General features: G+C 53.7%; 2 protein-coding genes across 3 annotated transcripts; both read right to left on the bottom strand.

Annotated features, from left to right (window-relative positions):
• Window positions 1-1,440: 1,440 nt before the first annotated feature.
• Window positions 1,441-11,599, bottom strand: TRIM47 (tripartite motif containing 47). 2 transcript variants are annotated; one of them, XR_003988311.1, is made up of 7 exons: window positions 10,855-11,562; window positions 8,838-8,933; window positions 8,083-8,313; window positions 7,332-7,521; window positions 6,583-6,651; window positions 4,598-5,814; window positions 1,447-4,485 (listed from the first exon to the last, which is right to left on the bottom strand). XR_003988311.1 is itself a non-coding variant. In XM_030461818.1 (6 exons), exons 1-6 carry the CDS (start codon window positions 11,560-11,562, stop codon window positions 5,189-5,191), a joined length of 1,920 nt encoding a protein of 639 aa, XP_030317678.1. In that variant the 5' UTR covers window positions 11,563-11,599; the 3' UTR covers window positions 1,441-5,188. The 2 variants fall into 2 exon arrangements, 1 of the variants encoding a protein (XP_030317678.1); XM_030461818.1 differs by having other exon boundaries at window positions 1,441-5,814; window positions 10,855-11,599.
• Window positions 11,600-13,246: 1,647 nt separating this feature from the next.
• TRIM65 (tripartite motif containing 65) lies at window positions 13,247-17,748 on the bottom strand. The gene is made up of 6 exons (XM_030461819.1): window positions 17,289-17,748; window positions 16,201-16,296; window positions 15,892-16,125; window positions 15,266-15,437; window positions 14,858-14,938; window positions 13,247-13,950 (listed from the first exon to the last, which is right to left on the bottom strand). Exons 1-6 carry the CDS (start codon window positions 17,724-17,726, stop codon window positions 13,418-13,420), a joined length of 1,554 nt encoding a protein of 517 aa, XP_030317679.1. The 5' UTR covers window positions 17,727-17,748; the 3' UTR covers window positions 13,247-13,417.
• Between the last annotated feature and the right edge of the window lie 486 nt (window positions 17,749-18,234).

The following is an 18,234-nucleotide window of genomic DNA, read 5'->3' as shown; positions in this document are numbered from 1 at the left end:
ATTAAGTGAAATGGAGTCAAACTTTGACTTCCAAGGGGTTGAACTCACCTATTTGGTAGAGCAGAATAAAAATTATCCCACAAATGTGACAGTGTTGCACATAAAATGAGGCTTAGCCCCTGAAACAGCTCCAATAATTTTTGGTATTCCACATTTGATGTACGTTTCGTGTTTTCCACACTTGCAAATGGCTTTTGGGGGCTGTGATATTGGCTGTGTTTGAAACTGAAATTAATCACATCCTAAAATTACCCCTTTATATTCAAGATTGTTAAACTGGAAGGGCTAACCAGGCATCCTACAAACAGGGCAGAACTCTGTCTCTCTGTCTGTATGTAGGGAAAACATCTCCAAACACCTTCTCCAAATGGTTTTGGAGAGCTACAGTAAGGGAATAATTCCCTGTCTCCAGGTAAGCCAGCAGGAGAAACTAAAAAAATAATAACAATTAAATGATATGGTTAAAAATAAGAGCCCTGGAAAGCAAATCAACTGTTTTGAAGGATTCCTTGTGTCAGTAAGTGAAAACTGTTTATCAGTAATACACTAATATATATTAAGAGCATATATTACCTTAAATTATACTTTTTCATTGTTTTTTTACCCCAAATTAAATCTTTTTATATGGATTTGAGCTTTTCCTTGCAACATTTTCAGCCCAGCCCTGCCCAAGTGCCTGAGAACCAGATGGGCTGAGGGGGGAAAAGCTACATAATGGAAACCAGACCTAAATAAATGCGGTGACATAATCTGTACAGTTCTTGGCAAGAAAAGAACAAGTTTATGCTTTTCATATCCGTTTTTTTTTTTTTTTTTTTCAATAAGCAGTAAGCTTCCCTTTTACGAAATGGTTGTAACAAACAGTCCTGATTCTTTTCCTATTTAAGGCAGTACCAAACATCCACTCAGCTTCCAGTGAAGTGCCCATCCAAAGCTTTGCCACCTCACATGAACTACCACTCACCAAATAATGTTTTCCTTCTAGCTCCAGACAACTTTTGGTGTTAAGAAACACAGCCTCTATTTAAAAAAAGGTGTGGATATGAGTGCCAGCATGTGTGGGAATCTCTAGACTTAATCATCACAAAGAAAATCTTGGAAATTTAAATTCTAAGAACTGAAAAAAACAAAGGAAAAAGTGCCTAATCTGTTCATCTTTGTTATTTCTAACCTGAGGAGCAAGGCAGAAACTAGAACAGAGACAATCTATTGTTTTGAATTGGCCAGGACTGACAATATTGTTATTGGATTTTAGGATTTTTCTGCTCCTCTCACAGTCGAGCAATAAAAATGTGTATTTGGCTCAATCCCCTTCGACACACTTGGAAAACAAAATCTGTGTTATTTTATGCCAGATGTGTAGGACACCAAAAAATAAACATGATATAATGGGACAGCTTTAACAGTCTGGGATTTAAAGGAAAGAGAACCCAATAAGGTCTGTATATTGTTTAATGGCAAATCATAATCTCTAACATCATTATATTATTCTGTTACAGTTTTTTTCACAGACTGTAAAATATCCTAAATAAAAAGAGGAACACTCTGTGACGGCAGAAATCGCTCAAGGGAACATGAAAAGGCTGTTTACATTGCCAAGTGCTATGTGTCCATCTAAACTCATCACACACCACATACCTTTGTTTGTGGCAGAGCCAGCAATCCAGAGCTGGCATAGTTCACATTATCCTAACTGTTCCAGTTTACACCCCAAATTATTGGCAACACAGAGCAACTTCTGGTCCAGCAGCCTAAGGGGATTGCTCCTTCAATGGGTCAGAATTTGCTTTATGTCCTAAACCATCAGAATTTTAGAGTTACCAACCATGATAAAAGCAAGCAGCAGGAAGAAGAGGGTTGGGCAGTGCCTCCCTACGGCATCCCATCCCCAGGAGCCCTCTAAACCTGCTGCAAAGCTGGGCACCAGCATCTGGGCTCTCGGGGCAGAGGTGAATCAAACAGAAGTGGTGGCCAAAGCCTCAACACCAGACACGTCCTCCTGAGCTGAGCTGCTCACACACTGCCACAGGATGGGGAAAGACACAGGAGCCCCCTGAACCAACCCAAACCCTGAAGGAGTTCAGAACCTTGTGTCTGAGTGTTGGGCAACACAGAGAAGGGAGGGCTGCATGGCTCCAGCACAAGTTTCCCCATGGAGCAATCAATTTGCCTACAGCAAAATGAAAACAGGGTGAAGGCCCAGGTCTGCTCTGTTTACTCTGGCAAACCTCCTGCTGCGAACAGTGGGAGTTTTGCCTGAATAAATGAGATTTATGGCACAGACAGAGTTGAGATGGGAGCCCGCATCTGAGATCTCTTCCTGCAGGCATGCAGCAGAGAGCCAGGTTACCTTTTCATCCTCTCGGGATGTCATCAAGCACGTCTTTCCTTTTCTTATCTGGTAGTGTATTTCTGATAGCAAATCCTCCCTGGTGTTGGCAAAACAACAGCAATGCCTGTGCTATGTCACTGTTGACATCTCCTGCAAAGACTGAGCCATGCAGGGAACTGAACAAACAAAAGAGGTTTTGAGGTAGGAGCTTGGGACATGTGGAGGGAATTCCCATTGGGACAGAAGTCTGGGCAGCATTCCCACACGCTGGAAAAAGGCCAAGACTTCATCTGAAGATTTCACTCTGGCAGCCCTACCTCCCCTTTTCCCACCACCTGCAGTATTTTAGGAGTCACAGAATCACAGAATAGTGAGGGGTTGGAAGGGACTTCTGAGGAACATCTAGTCCAACCCCCTTGCTAGAGCAGGATCACCTAGAGCTGGTTTGAGAGGAATACATCCAGGCAGGTCTTGAATGTCTACAGGGATGGAGACTCCACAACCTCCCTGGGCAATTTATTCCAGAGTTGTTAAACTCAGAGTGAAGAAGATTTTATTTTAAATCTCGTGTGCCAGTTTGTATCCATTACCCCTTGTTCTGTCACTGGACACCACGAGACATCAAGAGTCCAGACCCACCCTCCTGCATCCACACTTTAGATATTCATTAACATTGATGGGATCCCCCTCAGCCTCCTCTTCTCCAAGCTAAACCCAAGCCCTCTTAGCCCTTCCTCACAGGGCAGATGCTCCAGTCCCTTCATCAGCTTAGTGGCCCTGTGCTGTATTCTCTCCAGAAGCTAGTTCTTTGTCTTTCTTGAACTGGGGAGCCCAGAACCACACACAATGCTCCAGGTTACTGGAATACTCCAGAATACTCTGAATACTCCAGTCACTGCATGCAGAGGAGGAGGAAGAGAAGCAATCCTCCTGTCAGAAAAACTCACCTGCCTTGCCCTGGGGAGTGGGCAGTTGCATTCAGACCCTTCAGCCCCTCCAAAGAGAGCCTACAGTGGTAGCTGCTTGCAGGGGTCCAGCACCTCTCCCCAGCTCTGTGACAACTGGCAGTGCTGGCACACGAGTTACAGTTAAACAGCTCTTGAAGCTTCAGTGTTTATGTAAATGTGGCTTTAACTTTAACCTCTTGTCAATGTGGCTGCCTTTTTATTCATGTTTGCTTTTTTCCCTTCTTTCCCCTTGAATATACCACTATAATTTCCAGCTTATCCTTTGAGGAATATATATATATATATTTTATATATTTAGCTAAACAGACCATTTTCCATCCCTGCTGAGGGCTGATGCATCATGACTGACTCACTCATGCCAGCAAAGAACCTGACCTCATATATTTTCTCTCTAGGTATATATTACACAGCACTGTGATTCTGTAAAGCAAGCTTTGGGAGGTAGGTAGCAAACTAATCCCAGGAAAAATAAACTTATGGAAAGGTACACTGTGCTGAGACAGGGGCTGTGCTGTACTGCCCATACAGGCAGGGTTTCTCTATTTTTTTGCTGGAAAAGCTCCCTTGGGACACATGAATTGGCATTTTTGGCTCTCAGCCTGAAGTTTCCACCTTTCCTGGAGGGGAAGTTTGCTTGAGAGTAGTTTTTGTTAATTGTTATCTCCTGCCAGAGTCTAAAGGGTCACTTGATAATGACTGCTGCTGCATCTTCTATAGGTGCACTCACAGCTGCCCCTAAAATGCACCATTTTCCATTGGGATATATTCAAGGCACTTCTTTGTCACTTAAAACCCAAGCTGCGGCGAGCATTTACAGCTCAAGTGTTCCCAGGGCACCTTAAAGGCTGGGAATTTAAATATCAAAATCCTCTAAAATAGCAGGGCCATCAAAAATGTTTGGGGGTGAGAGAAATTCGGCTGTAAAGCTTCTGTAAGCAGTTCCCGAGGAACATGTTTAACTAAAAGCACATCTTCAGAGGTGTTCTGTGCTGCTCGCTTTGCCATCTCAAGGCATGAACGATGCTGCTGCTCCTTGGCAGGAGGCTTCTATCCTTTCCCAGCTGGAATTTCTGGCTATGCTGGGGAACAGCACACACAGGACAACAGCTTTTCCCACCGGCTGCAGCAAGAGGGAGGGCGAAGATCCTCATTTCACCTTTGCAGCACTAATGGTGGTGATTAGTCCTGTGGGGAGAGGTTCTGTGTCACCACAGTATCCCTCCTCTGTCACTGCAGCATCACTCCTGCACCCAGCCAGGCTCTTCTGCATCCCACCCCCTTGGAGCACCCTGCTTACCCATCCCAAGGCATGATGGTGATGTGGGCACTGGGGAACAGACTGCATCTGCTTTGGGGGTTCACCTGGTCCATACCAGGCTTCAAAGGCACTTCATAAGGAGTATGCAGAAGGTGACAATGAGCCAGCGCTTTAAAAAGCATCATCAGCAACACAGGGACTGAGATAAGGCACAAAGCAGAACATCTGTGCAAGTCACCAGGGCAGTGCAAGCAGATATTAAGGAGAGGGACCAGGCAGCCTGGCAGCTGGCCGAGAGACAGCTTCAAAAATACATGGCACTTCTCCTAAGCAATGTGCTTTACCAAGAAAGGCTGTGTCACGGTCCCTGATGCCCAGAAAGGGAAACTGAGGGGCAGGGAGCAGCACAGACAGTCTCCCAAGTTCACTGAGCAACCCAGCAGCAGGGCTGGCACTGGGATCCAGCTCCCTCCCAGACAGCTTCATCCACCCCTGGGTCACTAGCAGCACAGAGCAGGAAGGGAAGGCTGCCAAAGAGAGATACAACAATACCAAGGAGAAGCCGTGACAGTGACAACAGACTGCAGGAGAGACTCTTTAGGTCTTCCCGTGCTCCCACATCCCAGGCAGTTACCTACGCTTGAGCACTGAAACACAATCTTTCTTCAGAGGCCCAATCTGCAGGTGGGCATCAACACTCTCCAGGAAGAAGGCTGGTTTCAGCTTGTGCAAGAAAAGAAAGGAGAATTGCTGGTTGATCTTGTTCTGGAATGGGTCAAACTGACCCTTGGCAAAAGGAGAGGCCTTGAGGTGCTGCAGGCAGGTCATCTTGGAGTCCTTGACTCCATAGAAGGTCAGGGCTTTCTCTGAATATTCCAGGAAGACCCCAATTGTTTGGAAAAATGGCTGCTGGATGACGGACTCGAATCCACCAAACCAGGCCACATAGTTCTGTCCGTTCCACTGCAGGCAGCAGGACTGCTCGTTCCTCCCCAGGCGACCGCGGTTGTAGGACTCCTCAGGGTCAAAGTCCTCAACAATGACACCCATGCTGACCCATCCATCAATGAGCTCCACCTCCCAGTAGTAGTTGCCCCGGTTCATGAGGTTAACACCCAGCACCTGCTCGCAGTTGATGAACCTGGTCGGGCTCTCTGGGTAGGGGATGGGACTAAGCACTCGCTTGGCTCCTTTGGTGCCAAACAGCTGGATGAACTTGTCAGCTGTGTCACTGTCCAGGTCAATGATGAAGGCAACTGTGTGGGGCAAGAAGGAGACATGAGGATGAGGTTTCAGGGAAACAGGAAGAAATCCCCCCCAGGTCTCCCTGCTCTGATTCCCTGCTCCAGCCTTTGGCAATTAGCATGAGCCTTTCTGACTTCCACCATCACTCTCTCCCTGTGCTTTTAAACAGCCAACTTCAGCTGATGAGGATGAGGGGCTGAAAGAGGTGATGTTCCCATAAGGATGAACACAGGTAGCTGAGGAGAGAGCACAGGGGCTGCTCAGTGAGCTCAACCATGATACCTGGCAGATCTGGTCCCCTGTGGACATCTCAGTAGGTGACCCCACATCCCCTGTAAGGCTGGAGGAGGTGGGGGATGAGCCCAAACCCAGTCCTGTGCTCTCCCTCAGCCCCTCCTGTCCCTGAACTCCTCCTCTGCTCTGCTGAAGCTGATCCTTGCTAGGCAGAGGCACAAACCCTGATCTGATGCACCAGAGCATCTGATTCATCAAGGGCTGGAAGGCAGCAGAAATGACACCATATGTCTACAGCATCCCCCCTGCCCTGGAAACACAGCAGATAAAGGAAAAAAAATATCACCTAAATAGATGACTACTGTCATCAGGAAAGCAAGGAGGCTGCCCCGTGAGCTGAGCAACGTTTCCTCTGGTGGCAGCAGTGCTCCTGCCAGCCAAGATCATGCTTGGCCAAATGTGTGGGAAGGAACTGGCCAGCCAGGAGAGAGGAAAGAGCAGATGAACCTTAGCAACAAATGTCAAAGCAAAAGCCCCTTGCTTACATTTCAGGAAGTAATCACGGCTCTCCAGGCAGGCAGGATTGTTCAACTTCTCTGGAGATGGGGACTTGGCTGCAGAGAGAGGGACAGGAGGGTTGGCCATCAGCAAAGGAACTGATACCACAAACAAGGGTGTTACTGGAGCATCACCCTCTGCCCAACACTTCGGTGCTACCCAGCTGCTCCAGCCCCCAGCCCCAACCAGCATCCCCAGCTGCCCCTGCACATCCCTGCCTGCTTGGACACAGGAAAGGGCAGATGCCACCTATGCCACACCAGGGTGATGGGCAGGGGGGGCAAGGAACTGGCTGATATTCCCCCAGGCATCTGAGAAAAAGAGAGAAATGAGAGAGCATGGGAGAAAGCCACTGTGATGGCTTCAGGTTTGGGAGACTTCATAGTTTGCTGCACTAAGAGGATCATCTATCCTGGGAAGAGAGTCTCCTTTCATAGGAGGCCACTTTGGCCACTTGCCCCCTCTCACAGGGCCCTGCCTAACTCCCAGGCTGTTTGTTGCTTCCCCGGTCTCTGGTCTCTGTGGAAAAATTCATAAAACCTCAAGGACGAGGCATAAGCCCAGACAGGGATTGTGCAATGTGCAGCTCAGCCCTGCTGAGGAGCTTCCAGGGCTGGTGGGAGCAGGGCCAGCACTCACAGGAGCCACAGAGCCCCCTGACCACTCCCAACTAGGTGGGGGGAGAATGGAGAGTGACAGGGTGACCTCCAAGCAGAGGCCATAGGTGAACACAAACCTGGCACAACCTCCTCAATGAACTCATCAATTCCTTTCTGCAAGTGGTCCCACTGCTTTTTGCAGGCAGCAGACAGCACATCCTTCACAGCACCCACGGCTTGGGCACATTTGGTGAAGTTCAGCTCCTTCTGGAAGCTCAGAGCCGGGGAGAGGTTTTCTTCCATGGCTACTTTTAAGGCCTGAAATTCCTGAGCCAAAAAAGACAGAGTTGCAGTAGGCTTCAAACAAGCCCAAATTGTTTCTTGTTCCGCAACCCCACCCTTCCCCAGAGGATTTGGGAGCTGGCAGCTCACAGCACTTGGCCCAAGGACAGCCTTGCAGAAGGGAGGAGCAAACTTTCCCAGCCACAGTTCCAGGCGCCTTCCCGTTGGTCCTTTTCAAACCCAGACCCTGCCCACCCCACCCAACATGGAACAGCACCTCCTCCAAAAAAGGTCTCCTTTTTCCGGGCTGCTGGATGGGGCCACTGGGGCACCCCAACCTCTTGCTTTCTGCCCCCCACACCAAGGTACCCAGCCTGTACAACGCAGCAGCCTCTGCCAAGTCAGGGGCAGAATGGAGACTGAGTGATAGAGGAGAGAGTTTTGGGTGCCCAGGTGCCCCAGGAGTGAGGATGGAAGAGGACTGTGCAAACAGGAGTGAAATGCTGCAGTCCCAGGACTCCTGGCACCCACCTCCACATGAAATGGGACAAAACCCAAAAAACACTATAACTGGCTCTTTCTCCTTGCCCCATCCCACCCAGGCACCTGGAGGAAGTAGATGGTGTCAGTGCTGGGGACGTTCTCCAGGTTTTGCTTGCACTGGGCCAACTTGGTTCGCCTCTCCTCCTTCCAGCAGAGATCAGCCTCAGCCTCCCCCAGCATGGAGCACTCCCCATCCTTGATGAAACCAGCCACTTCCTTTTGGAAGGTCTCCAGGACCTCAGAGGCTTCTGCAAAAAGCTTCTTGACTTTTTCTCTCTCCTTCGTGGCAGTGCTCTGAGCATAGGGAAAGACGGATTGGGGTCACCTCCAGGAGGAAGGGGTGTGAGAGACAGCACCGTTGTCCCCTGCCCAGCACCCAGTTCTCAATTCTGCATGCCCCCCTGATACCCCTTAACCCCTTCACCCAAGATCTTGGAGCACTTTACAACCCTGTTGTCAAAGGACCTGAATGAGCATGGTGCTTACTGCTCCACCACATCTCATGTTCACAGGCAGTCCCAAAAGGGGACCAAAAGCCCTTTGAGCTTGGGGAGAGAAGGTGCAAGAGCCAGCAGGTACATGGGCATGGTCCTTGCTCTGTTCTTCCTTCCAGGTTGCAAACAAAAGCAACCAGAGATGCAGTGAGGGTTAGCAAGAGAGGAGAAATAAGGATCATCAGGGATCCTTGCCAGGGGCATCATTGTTTTATGGAGAGCTTGTTCCCCTGGGGGCACCACTGCAACACCCAAAAAATTTCCTTTGCCTCCACTACCCAGTCCAGCAGAGCTGCACTAACAGAGGAAAGCCATCAGAGTCACCTTAATGAGTTCCACCATCTTCTTGGCCTGTGCAATGGTGACTGACAGCTCCTCCAGCTTGTTCTCCACATCACTGAGGAATTTGGCTTTTTGGGCCTGTGGACAGGAGAGACAAACAATGAGCTCAGCCCCCCTCCTGGCAGCAGGAAGACACAGGGGACCCTTGCCTAATTTCAACCCACAGCCCCCTCTCTGGCCATGACCTTGTTACCAGGCTTTGGGTGAAGTGTGCAAGGGGAACAGGGAGTTGTTTTCCCATTTTCCTCCCCTACTACATCCAACCTGCAACCATGCCTTCTCACTTGGATGGAAAACGAAGGGAGCAGCCAGGCTGCAAAGGGCCATGCCCACCTCTGTGCCCCTTACCCTGGTCCTATCATAAACCAAACAAAACAGGAATTTGAAAGCAAAACCATCGGGCAGGGATTGCAGGAAGTTTAGCCAAGCCTTGTGCTCAAAGTGCACATCCCAAAGCTGGGAAAAATCTGCCTGTAATTCCTGGGTGGGGAAGCCAAAAGGCAGACCTGGAGCACTCCGGAAACGTGGCTCCAAGCCTCCTGGACATTTCTCATCAGGAGCAAAGCAAACCAGCTCAGGAGCACGGGGTGCTGCGTGGCTGCAAAGGAAGCACCGAGCAAACGCGTTGTTTCCTGAGGTGCTATTGTTATCCCCAGCATTGCCTGGCAGGACGGGGCCCTCAGGAGCCAGGAGGGCACTGAGCTTCCTAACCAGGGCAGCTCAGCCCGCAGACCCCTGCAGTGCTTGTGCCCGTCCAGGGATGATGGGAGCTTTATCCATCCATCCTTCCCACCCTGCAGGGCAAGGGTGGTGTCGGAGTGGCCGCAGAGGCCGTGCAGGTGACGTTAAGCGGCGCCTGCCAAGGTCTGACATCTCCTCGGGGCTTGAATCACACCCGCTTTCTATTTTAAGGCACTTGATGACAACAACGCTGGCAAAAGGGTTTTCTTGCAGCCCCAAGAGCCCATAAGGGAGTGGGGCTGGCTGGGGGCTGCCACTGCACTCCCCTCCAAATGTATCTAGAAAAATCAAAACACTCCAACATCCCCAAACGTCCCATGGTGACACGGGGATGCCACCAGATCGTCAGCCACGCAGGATCCCATCTGCCTGTGGTCCCGCAGAGACCCTATGCACTCAATGCACCAGTGCCCAGAAAGGCAAGGCTGTGCCGGGCTCGGAGCCTCAGCTCCTGGGGAGGCTCGTGGGTGTGAATTTGGGAGGTGACTCAGCCGTATCTGGGAAGGGGAGTGATGGAAAAAAAACCCCTACTGCCAAAACACCAGGACACAAAGGGCTGGCAGAGAGGGAGCGGTGTCCGGGCAGGCTGCCAGCACGCCGAGAAAACCTACTTGACGGAGCTGTGGGAACCAGACAGAGGAACCAGGGGCCCCATAACCTCGGGAGTGGCCATGGTAGGGTGTCTCCCAGGAACCCACGTCGCCGGCCCTACACCCACGGGGACAGCGAGTTTGGTTCTGCAGTAGGACCAAACCCCAGAGTCTGTCTTAGTTGTCTGTCTGCCCCTAAAGACTGTCCTGGGGCTGGCGGTTATGTCCCCACCTCACAGGGTGGCCTGATGGCACAGCACCCTGTCTCTCCATGCCGAGGTGGGGACAGGGCTGCAGCACCCATCCCACACAGGGCTGCTCCTGCACACCACCCACGTGGAGGTTAGGCTCCCCGTGGGGGTGTGGGTGATTACACGGACCCTTCACAGGGGTGCTACACCTCGCTCCACCCAGGATCCCCCACCAGGACTCTGCCCGTACGGACATCCCCATGCTACCATTAGGTTCCGCGTGGGGATAGAGGTGCAGCACCCTCCCCACCCATCCCTCCTCACCCAGGATGCCCCACCAGCACTGCACCCCCATACGGACAACCCCATGCCAGAGTCAGGCCCCGCATGGGGGATAGGGTTGCATCACCCTCCCACTCCTGCCAACCCACCTGTCATGGAGACACCACCACCACCACCACACCGACCCCCACGCACCTCCTTGTGCTCTCGCTCCCGCTCCAGGGGCACCACGTCGTGTGCGCGATGCTCGTGTGTGCGGCAGCGGGCGCAGACGCAGGTTTGCTCGGTGCGGCAGAAGCCGTCGAGGGGCTGGAGGTGGCGGGGGCAGAGCCCCTCCTCCAGACGCCGCAGAGGGGCTACCAGGCGGTGGGCACGGAAGGCGGGGGCGCGGCGGTGGGGCTCCAGGTGGGCCCCGCAGAAGGAGGCCAGGCAGACCAGGCAGGACCGCGCCGCCGCCGCCCTCGATCCCGCCGGGCAGACATCGCACAGCACCGTCGTTCCTTCCTCCCCCGCTGCATCCTCCTCTTCCTCGGCTCCCGGGGCCATGGGGGATCCGGCGGAGGGTGGGGACGGAGGAGACAAACCGGCGGTGGCGGCTGCCAGCACCTCGCAGAGGGCTCGGTTCTTGCAGAGCCGCAATGTGGCGGGGACGGGCTCCTGGCAGAGCGGGCAACGGGCAGCCCCGCCCGCCCCGCCGCTGCCGTCGGGGGGGCCCGGCCGCTGGCGGAGTGCCCCCAGGCAGCCCTGGCAGAAGTTGTGCCCACAGGGGACGGTCACCGGGTCCTTTAGCAAATCGAGGCAGATGGGGCAGCCGAAGGGACCGTCGGGCAGCCCGGGAGCAGCCAGCGCCAGCCGGAACGCCACGGCGGAGGAGGACGGGGCGCTCCCGGGCGCGGTCTCCATTCCTGAACGCCCCGACCAGCCGGTCCCAGCCCGGCCCCGGCCCCAGCCCCAGCCCCGACGGGGGGCGGGAGGACGCCTGGCCCCGCCTGCCCGCTCCACCTCCCCCCCGAGCCCGGAGCTGCTGCTGGCCCGGACGGGGCTCTGCTCCCTACCAGGGGGACTTACTTCCCCCGCATCTTCGAGATCTCGTTCTCAACCCACTGGGAAGGTCCCTATTCCCAGGATCTGCTCTCCCAGCCAAGCACGTGGTCCTTTTCCCCGGCGTCTGCCGCCTGCTGGGAGACCTATCCCCCCCTTCCCGCCCGGGAGAATGCAGCCCTGCTGAGGATGTACTACTACCCACTCAGGGTCCGCTCCCTCCTAAAGGATGGTCTCTCCGGAATCTGGACCCTCCCTGGGGGTCTGTTGCCCTCAGGTTTAGCTGCTGCATGCCCCCAGGACTTCTATCCAGGAGAGCTGTTGCCACCCATGATCATCACCTGCCCTGGGGACCTGCTGCCCCAGAACCTGTTGCCACCAAACTGCTCCCAGGACCTGCTCCCCACCCTTGAGGACACATAGAGGGACCTGAGCTCCTCCATCAGGACATAAATGCGGCTGCTTTTCTTCCCTCCCTTGGACGAATGGCCCCGTGTCAGCCATTCCCATAGCCAAAAAATGCCACAGTTGCTCATCTCCTGGCTCCGTCGCTGTTCCCTTTTCCTCCAGGGTCCGGCAGGAGCCGGCAGACACCAAGCAAGGATGGGTCTGGCGAAGACACCAACGTGTTTTCAGACTGAGGATCTGCCTGGCAAACACAGGATCTCAGGACACCTCCTGTGGAGTGTACACCATTTTTCAGCTTGGATACATTCCCAGGTCCATGCTGGCCCAAGGTCCCACCCAAGGACCTTGGGGTAGGAGGGGTGGGAGGAACAGGGAGGTGCAGAGTGAAGAAGGAAGCACAAGACAAAGTGCTCAAAGAAACAGATTAATGCCTTTAAGCCTTTTTTTTGCCCAAAGGAAACCAGCTAATGTGACCCATTCCCTGAGCATTCGCTGGCACGTCCCCAGTACCTTTGAACCCAGCGCCCAGTTTCACCCTGTTAGTCCTCACCCACATCTCTCTGGGGATGGCAGGAGATGCTGGACCTGCAGCCTCAGCCTTGGAAAAGCTTTAGTCAAAACTCTGGATTTTCTTCTGTGCCAGATCAACCTTGGGGCAGAGCTGTAGGAAACCAGGTTTTATTATCACAGCATTACTGCAAAATAAGCACTTTCTAGTTCTACCACTGGTGGGTCATTCCCTGCTGCCAAGGACATGAGGGGGCAGGATGGGCCCTGCAGAGGGCACCCAGCTCACCCCCTCCAGGGCTGCTTGGTCCCATGGCTCCCACCAGCACCGAGGTCAAACCAGTAGGAAAATAGAGCTTTATTGAGGAAAGCAGTGTGTCCAAAGAGCAACTGCAGTATAGCACCCCAGAAAGATGCCCTGCCACATCCCAGAGTGTCAGGAAGGGACCTGGAGGGGCTGGGGGAACAGGATCTGCCTGCACATGGGGTTGGGGGAGCACAGAGCTTCACACTGCTCCACAGCACCCTGTGGCTGCAGCTCCCCCTTCTCCAGGGTCCCCCCCCTCACCCCAAATCTTCCCCAGGCTTGGGAAAGAAGACAAAACTAATTCTTGCACCCACCTGCATGATATTTGGCAGATGTAAACCAGAGTGGTTTAATTTGCATGTCTGTACCTCAACAGCTCTTGTTCACAAACCACAACCCACTTCCCATCCTGGCCCTGGGGTCTGTGACAGCTCAGCTGTGGCACCAGCCTAGACCTTGCCAGCCCAGCTAATGGAGCAGCGCAGTGACCCCAGCTCAGTCCCTCCAGCACAGCGTCACTGATCGCCGCTCGCACAGCCAAAAGACAGGGTAAAGAGGCTCTGTGAAGACATTGTGGAAGGAGTAGATGAGCTGCATCCTCTCCCCAAGGCCATAGAAGGAGAGGAGCCCCTTGCTGTAATTCAGGCTGACCCCGAAGTTCTTATAGAGCCGCTCCTGGATCTTCTCTGCCCGACCATTGTGCCAAGCCAGGTAGCAATCCTGCCGCACTTGCAGCCCCCATGAGCCTCTGTCCAGCCCGATGTTGAACTTGTGGCCCTGCTGTTGCTCCCAGGGGAGTCCATGGTAGGTGACCCCTAGGATGATGGAGTGGCTGGAGACCTTCACCTCCCAGTAGTGGTGGCCATGGCCGAAGTCCTGCGTGCACAGCACCTGCCAGGGCTGGAAACGAGGTCCCTGCTCCTGCTGCCTGCAGATGGTACTGCGTCTGTGCTTGGCTTTCTGGTTGTTTTTTGACAGCTCCAGGTACTTGTTGGCTGTCTTGGGATTGAAGGTCAGATTGCGGTGGTCTGGGGAGAGCACAATAGCATGGATGGGGTTGAAATGCATCATCATGCCCCTGTTATGAGCCTACTCAGGGGTGATGTGGTTTAATTGCATTGGGCTGGCTCCCAAAGTAGAAGAGAATATGTTGTACTATGTCTGGAGGTGAAGAAGAACAGGGCAAGGTGTGATACCTGCCCACCCGCCTGCTAGAAGGAACCAAAACAGGCCAGGAACAGCTGGTGAGGCACCAGGATGTGAATCTTCACTCTGGCCTTGACCAGCCCAGATCAAAGCCAGCAAACAGCGGCAGCTCCAATAGTCATTTTGGAAAAGATGTGCTTGATTTTAAGAGCAAAAAACACCAAAACAAAGTAGGTGGAGTGAGGGAGAAGTCCCACTGGAGGTACTGCGCAGGCTGCTGTAACTCCTCCTGCCACACTCACTGGCCCCCAACAGTACCTGGCCACAACCCCCTGGCTAGCTACATGGGGCTCATGCCTACTGCTTGTAAATAACTATTTTTATTTTTTTTTTTTTTTTCATATAATGACCCTGAGAACATTTTGTGGGGCCTGATAGAAGGAATCTATACAGATCCTACAGGCATTGATTGCCTCCCTGGCAAAAGTGACATGTCCCAACAAGCCCTGCACATCCTCCAAGCCTCCTTCCAACACTGGGGGATTCTAATTCCCCTAGTTCTAAATCCACTAATTCCCTTTGTGAGCCCTTTCCTGGCCACAAAGTGTCCCCCAACCCATCCACTCTTCTCTGCATTTAGGCAGAGGGACTGGGAGAGCCAGGGCAGGAGCCCCCATCCCTGCAGTCACAACCACCCCCCTTCCAGGGAACAGCCTGGCTTGGTGAAACGTTTACCTCCTGGAGACCCCAGCAGGGTGCTGTCCCTCAGGACCCCCACATGCTTCTTACCCTTCAGAAGCTCAGCTCGGAGCTGGCACTCAGGCAGAAGGGACACCACTTTCACCACTGGCACCTCGGGCTGCACAGGGTCTGTGGAGGATGGGGACAGGCAATTTGAGTGATGGCACCCGAAAACTTGTTCCTTCCTGGCTTTGATGGGAGGAGGAGCAAGTCTATTGTATACAAGTCTGGGAATGGGAATGTGCCACCATAGCTCAGCATTGTTAGCAAGGTGCAGACCCACAGGGAAGCCACCAATCCCACCCCATTGATATTCATCTGCTAAACAGTAGATGTATTGTCCTCATCCCAAAGAACTGTGCTTGTCAGCCACATCCCCAGCATAGTGACATGGGCCAGGCTGTGGTTCAGGGTGACCTGGAGCCCCTGGGGTGACCTCGCAAGGAGAATGGTTACCTTGGGCAACGGGGTCAGGGGCTCTGTGGGCCACAGGGCTGGGCAGATACTCTATCAGGAGCCTGGAGATGTTGGTGAGGATCTCAGTGATGGGCTCAACCACGCTGACTCCATTGAACTCTCTGGGGAGTGGCACCGCTGGGCTCTCTGAAGATGGGAGCAGGGGGAATTCCTGTGGATAGATGCAGACACCCATGCACCAGCCTGTGGATGATCAGCAGCTCCAAATCCCATCCATGGCATGTGCTGTGTGTCAGTGGGTGACAGGGGCATTCCAAAGTGTCTGTCATTAGCTGTGGCTGATATGTGGAGTCAGGGGACAGTGCCAGGGGGAGCAGGAGGTTGCAGGGAGCAAAGGGGCTGTGACACAGGACCTTGTGTTTTGCTGGTGGTGGAAAAGTCTTGCTGAGCAAAGTTGGGATAGGAGATGCTGCCTATGTCCCCCTGAGTGGTAGCATCCACTGTGATTCAGCATTAACGCCACATCTTTCCAGTAAATGATTCTTCCCTTCAACCCTGTGCCATCTCTGAGCTGGGCTGAGGACATGTGCCCCCTGGGGAAGGGGTCAACCATGTCTCTGCCCTCACCAACAGGCCAGGGGGCTGGCAGCTGGAGGGGATGGTACCTGGAGGAAGGTCCTGTCGTCGGGGCAATCCAGCAGGCGCTGAGCCCTATCCCTGTGCTGGCTGAGGACATCCAAGTGGTCCTTCAGGAGGTTCCAGTTGTCCTCCATGCTCCCCAGCACAGCTGCCTGCTCCTGCTCGATCCTGTCTACTGTCTGCCGCTGGCACTCCTCCAGGGCTTTCTTCAGGAGGCTGAATTTACTCAGAATCACTGATCTGAGCCCCTCAGAGGAGTCCTGGGTGGGGAAGAGCCATGAGAGCCAGCACATTCCCATCCAGTCACCCAGCATGGAGGTGGCCATGGTGTTTACCTTAATGCTGTGTGTTCGCTCCTCCAGCTCCTGCATCTCTCGTGTGATCCTCTCTGATTCCTCCTGGGCTTTTTCCAGGGACTCCTTCAAAAGGGCCTGCAAAAAGAAGCACCAACACCCTGCAGTGCAGCACACTGCCACCTGCCTGCCCCCAGAGCCCTCCCAGGGCTCCTGACCAGTCTCGCCGGGAAGAATGGTTCAGAAGGGCAGAGGCTGTGTCCAGTGTCACTGAGAAGTAAGACTTTGTGCTGCCTTTCACTCCTTTTTATCTGTTTCCTCTAGATCAGGGGTCACAAACACATATGGCACAGGTGCTGCTGGAGCCCCTATTAGAAGAAAGACATGGAGGTGCTGGAGCGTGTCCAGAGAAGGTCCATAAGAATGATCAGAGGGCTGGAGCACCTCTCCTATGCAAACAGACTGAGAGAGTTGGAGTTATTCAGTTGAGAGAGGAGAAGGCTCTGAGGAGACGTTGTTGTGGCCTTCCAGTATCTGAAGGGGGCTACAAGAGAGCTGGTGAGGGACTTTTTAGGGTGTCAGGTAGTGATAGGAGTAAGGGGAATGGATTCAAACTAGAGGAGGGGAGATTTAGATTGGATATTAGAAGTTCTTCACCATGAGGATGGTGAGACACTGGCACAGGTTGCCCAGAGAGGATGTGGGAGCCCCATCCCTGGAATTTTTAAGGTCAGGCTGGAAAGGGCTCTGATCAACCTGATCTGGTGGGAGGTGTCCCTGCCCATGGCAGGGGGTTGGAACTGGATGATCTTAAAGGTCCCTTCCAACTCTGAAAATTCTATGATTTACCAGGTCTCTGCTGCTCCTGTTAGCCCCTAGTTTCTCAGGGTGCAGCTGGGTGCTGGTGGCGTCTCCCTGTTCAGAGCCTGCACCACCCCCTTGCTCAGCTGAGGCTGGTCCCAGCTCAGCACCCAGAGCCACATTTCATCCCCGCAGCAGGACACAGGGCTGGGAGGCTGCAGCCCTCTGACCACGGGGACAGCAGAGGCAGATGTCCCACACTCCCCCCTATTCCCCCCCCTCCCCTGCTCTCTCCTTGCCACCCAGGCCCTCCCACCCATCATCCCCACCTGCTTTTTGGAACGTTCCTCCTCGAAGAGCACCCTGTGGTGCCGCTGGCAGTGCTGGAGGGTGCAGACACAGCAGACACACCGCCCCTCGTCCCGGCAGTAAAGCTCCAGCAGGCGCCCGTGCTGCGGGCACAGCCCCGCACCCACGGTCTCGCCCCTCCAGCCCCGCGCCTCACCCTCCCGCAGCAGCTCTGCCACGCTGCACAGGGTGACGTTCTTCTCCAGCTCCGGGCACTGCTGGAAACTCCTGCGGCACTCGGGGCAGGTGTAGCCCTTCTCGGAGCCGGGGGGTTCCCGCTCTTGCTTGTGCCAGTGGTCGCCGATGCAGCGCTTGCAGAAGTTGTGGCCGCAGGGCAAGGTGACGGGCACCCTGAAGAGCTCCAGGCAGATGGAGCACACCAGCTTCTCCTCCAGCTTCTGCGAGGCGGGCAATGCCATCCTGACTGTGCCACGGATCGGCGAGACTGGGGGAAAGCAACTGAGGAAATAGAAACTCAGCAGCCGGTGACGCTAAGAGGCGGGTCCGGGCTCCGAGCCAGACACGGCCTTAAAGAACCACCCAGCGGGTGCACCCTTGGTCCTGCCACGAACTAGGGAGGTGATGGGTGGGTCAGAGCTGCTGTCTCCGGGAGAAGGGAAGGGCTGGAAAACACAACAGGAGGCCCTGCAGAGGATCAAACACTGCAGCAACCACACAAGGAGAGATTCAAGAGGCTGAGAAGGTTCAGAGCAATGTGTGTTTCGGTGCATCTTCTTGCATGGATACATGTATGGATTTGATTTCCCCTCCTTTTCTTGGCCTTTTGAGGGAACTTCCTGGCATTCCCACCTCTGCTCTGTCCCCAAGCAAAACATGACAGCCATCCCTAGCAGTATGATGCTTCTGGCATCTGACAGCCCAGAAACCACCAGAGAGGGGCACCCACTGCTGCCACATCCATTTGTC

This window comes from Calypte anna, chromosome 18 (assembly GCF_003957555.1).
Source record: "Calypte anna isolate BGI_N300 chromosome 18, bCalAnn1_v1.p, whole genome shotgun sequence".
In the NCBI taxonomy this organism is placed as follows: domain Eukaryota; kingdom Metazoa; phylum Chordata; class Aves; order Apodiformes; family Trochilidae; genus Calypte; species Calypte anna.
This window is presented reverse-complemented; position numbering and strand designations above follow the sequence as displayed.

What these genes read in the sequence shown, in the direction of transcription:
- TRIM47 (XM_030461818.1), bottom strand. Translation starts at nt 11,562, where the DNA reads ATGGAGACCGCGCCCGGGAGCGCCCCGTCCTCCTCCGCCGTGGCGTTC. An exon ending in CATTGAGGAGGTTGTGCCAG is followed by an intron (nt 6,652 to 7,331) that starts GTTTGTGTTCAC and finishes CTCTCTCTGCAG; the next exon opens with CCAAGTCCCCATCTCCAGAG. An exon ending in CCGTGATTACTTCCTGAAAT is followed by an intron (nt 5,815 to 6,582) that starts GTAAGCAAGGGG and finishes TGCCCCACACAG; the next exon opens with TTGCCTTCATCATTGACCTG.
- TRIM65 (XM_030461819.1), bottom strand. Translation starts at nt 17,726, where the DNA reads ATGGCATTGCCCGCCTCGCAGAAGCTGGAGGAGAAGCTGGTGTGCTCC. An exon ending in AGCGAACACACAGCATTAAG is followed by an intron (nt 16,126 to 16,200) that starts GTAAACACCATG and finishes TTCCCCACCCAG; the next exon opens with GACTCCTCTGAGGGGCTCAG. An exon ending in CCGAGCTGAGCTTCTGAAGG is followed by an intron (nt 13,951 to 14,857) that starts GTAAGAAGCATG and finishes TGCTCTCCCCAG; the next exon opens with ACCACCGCAATCTGACCTTC.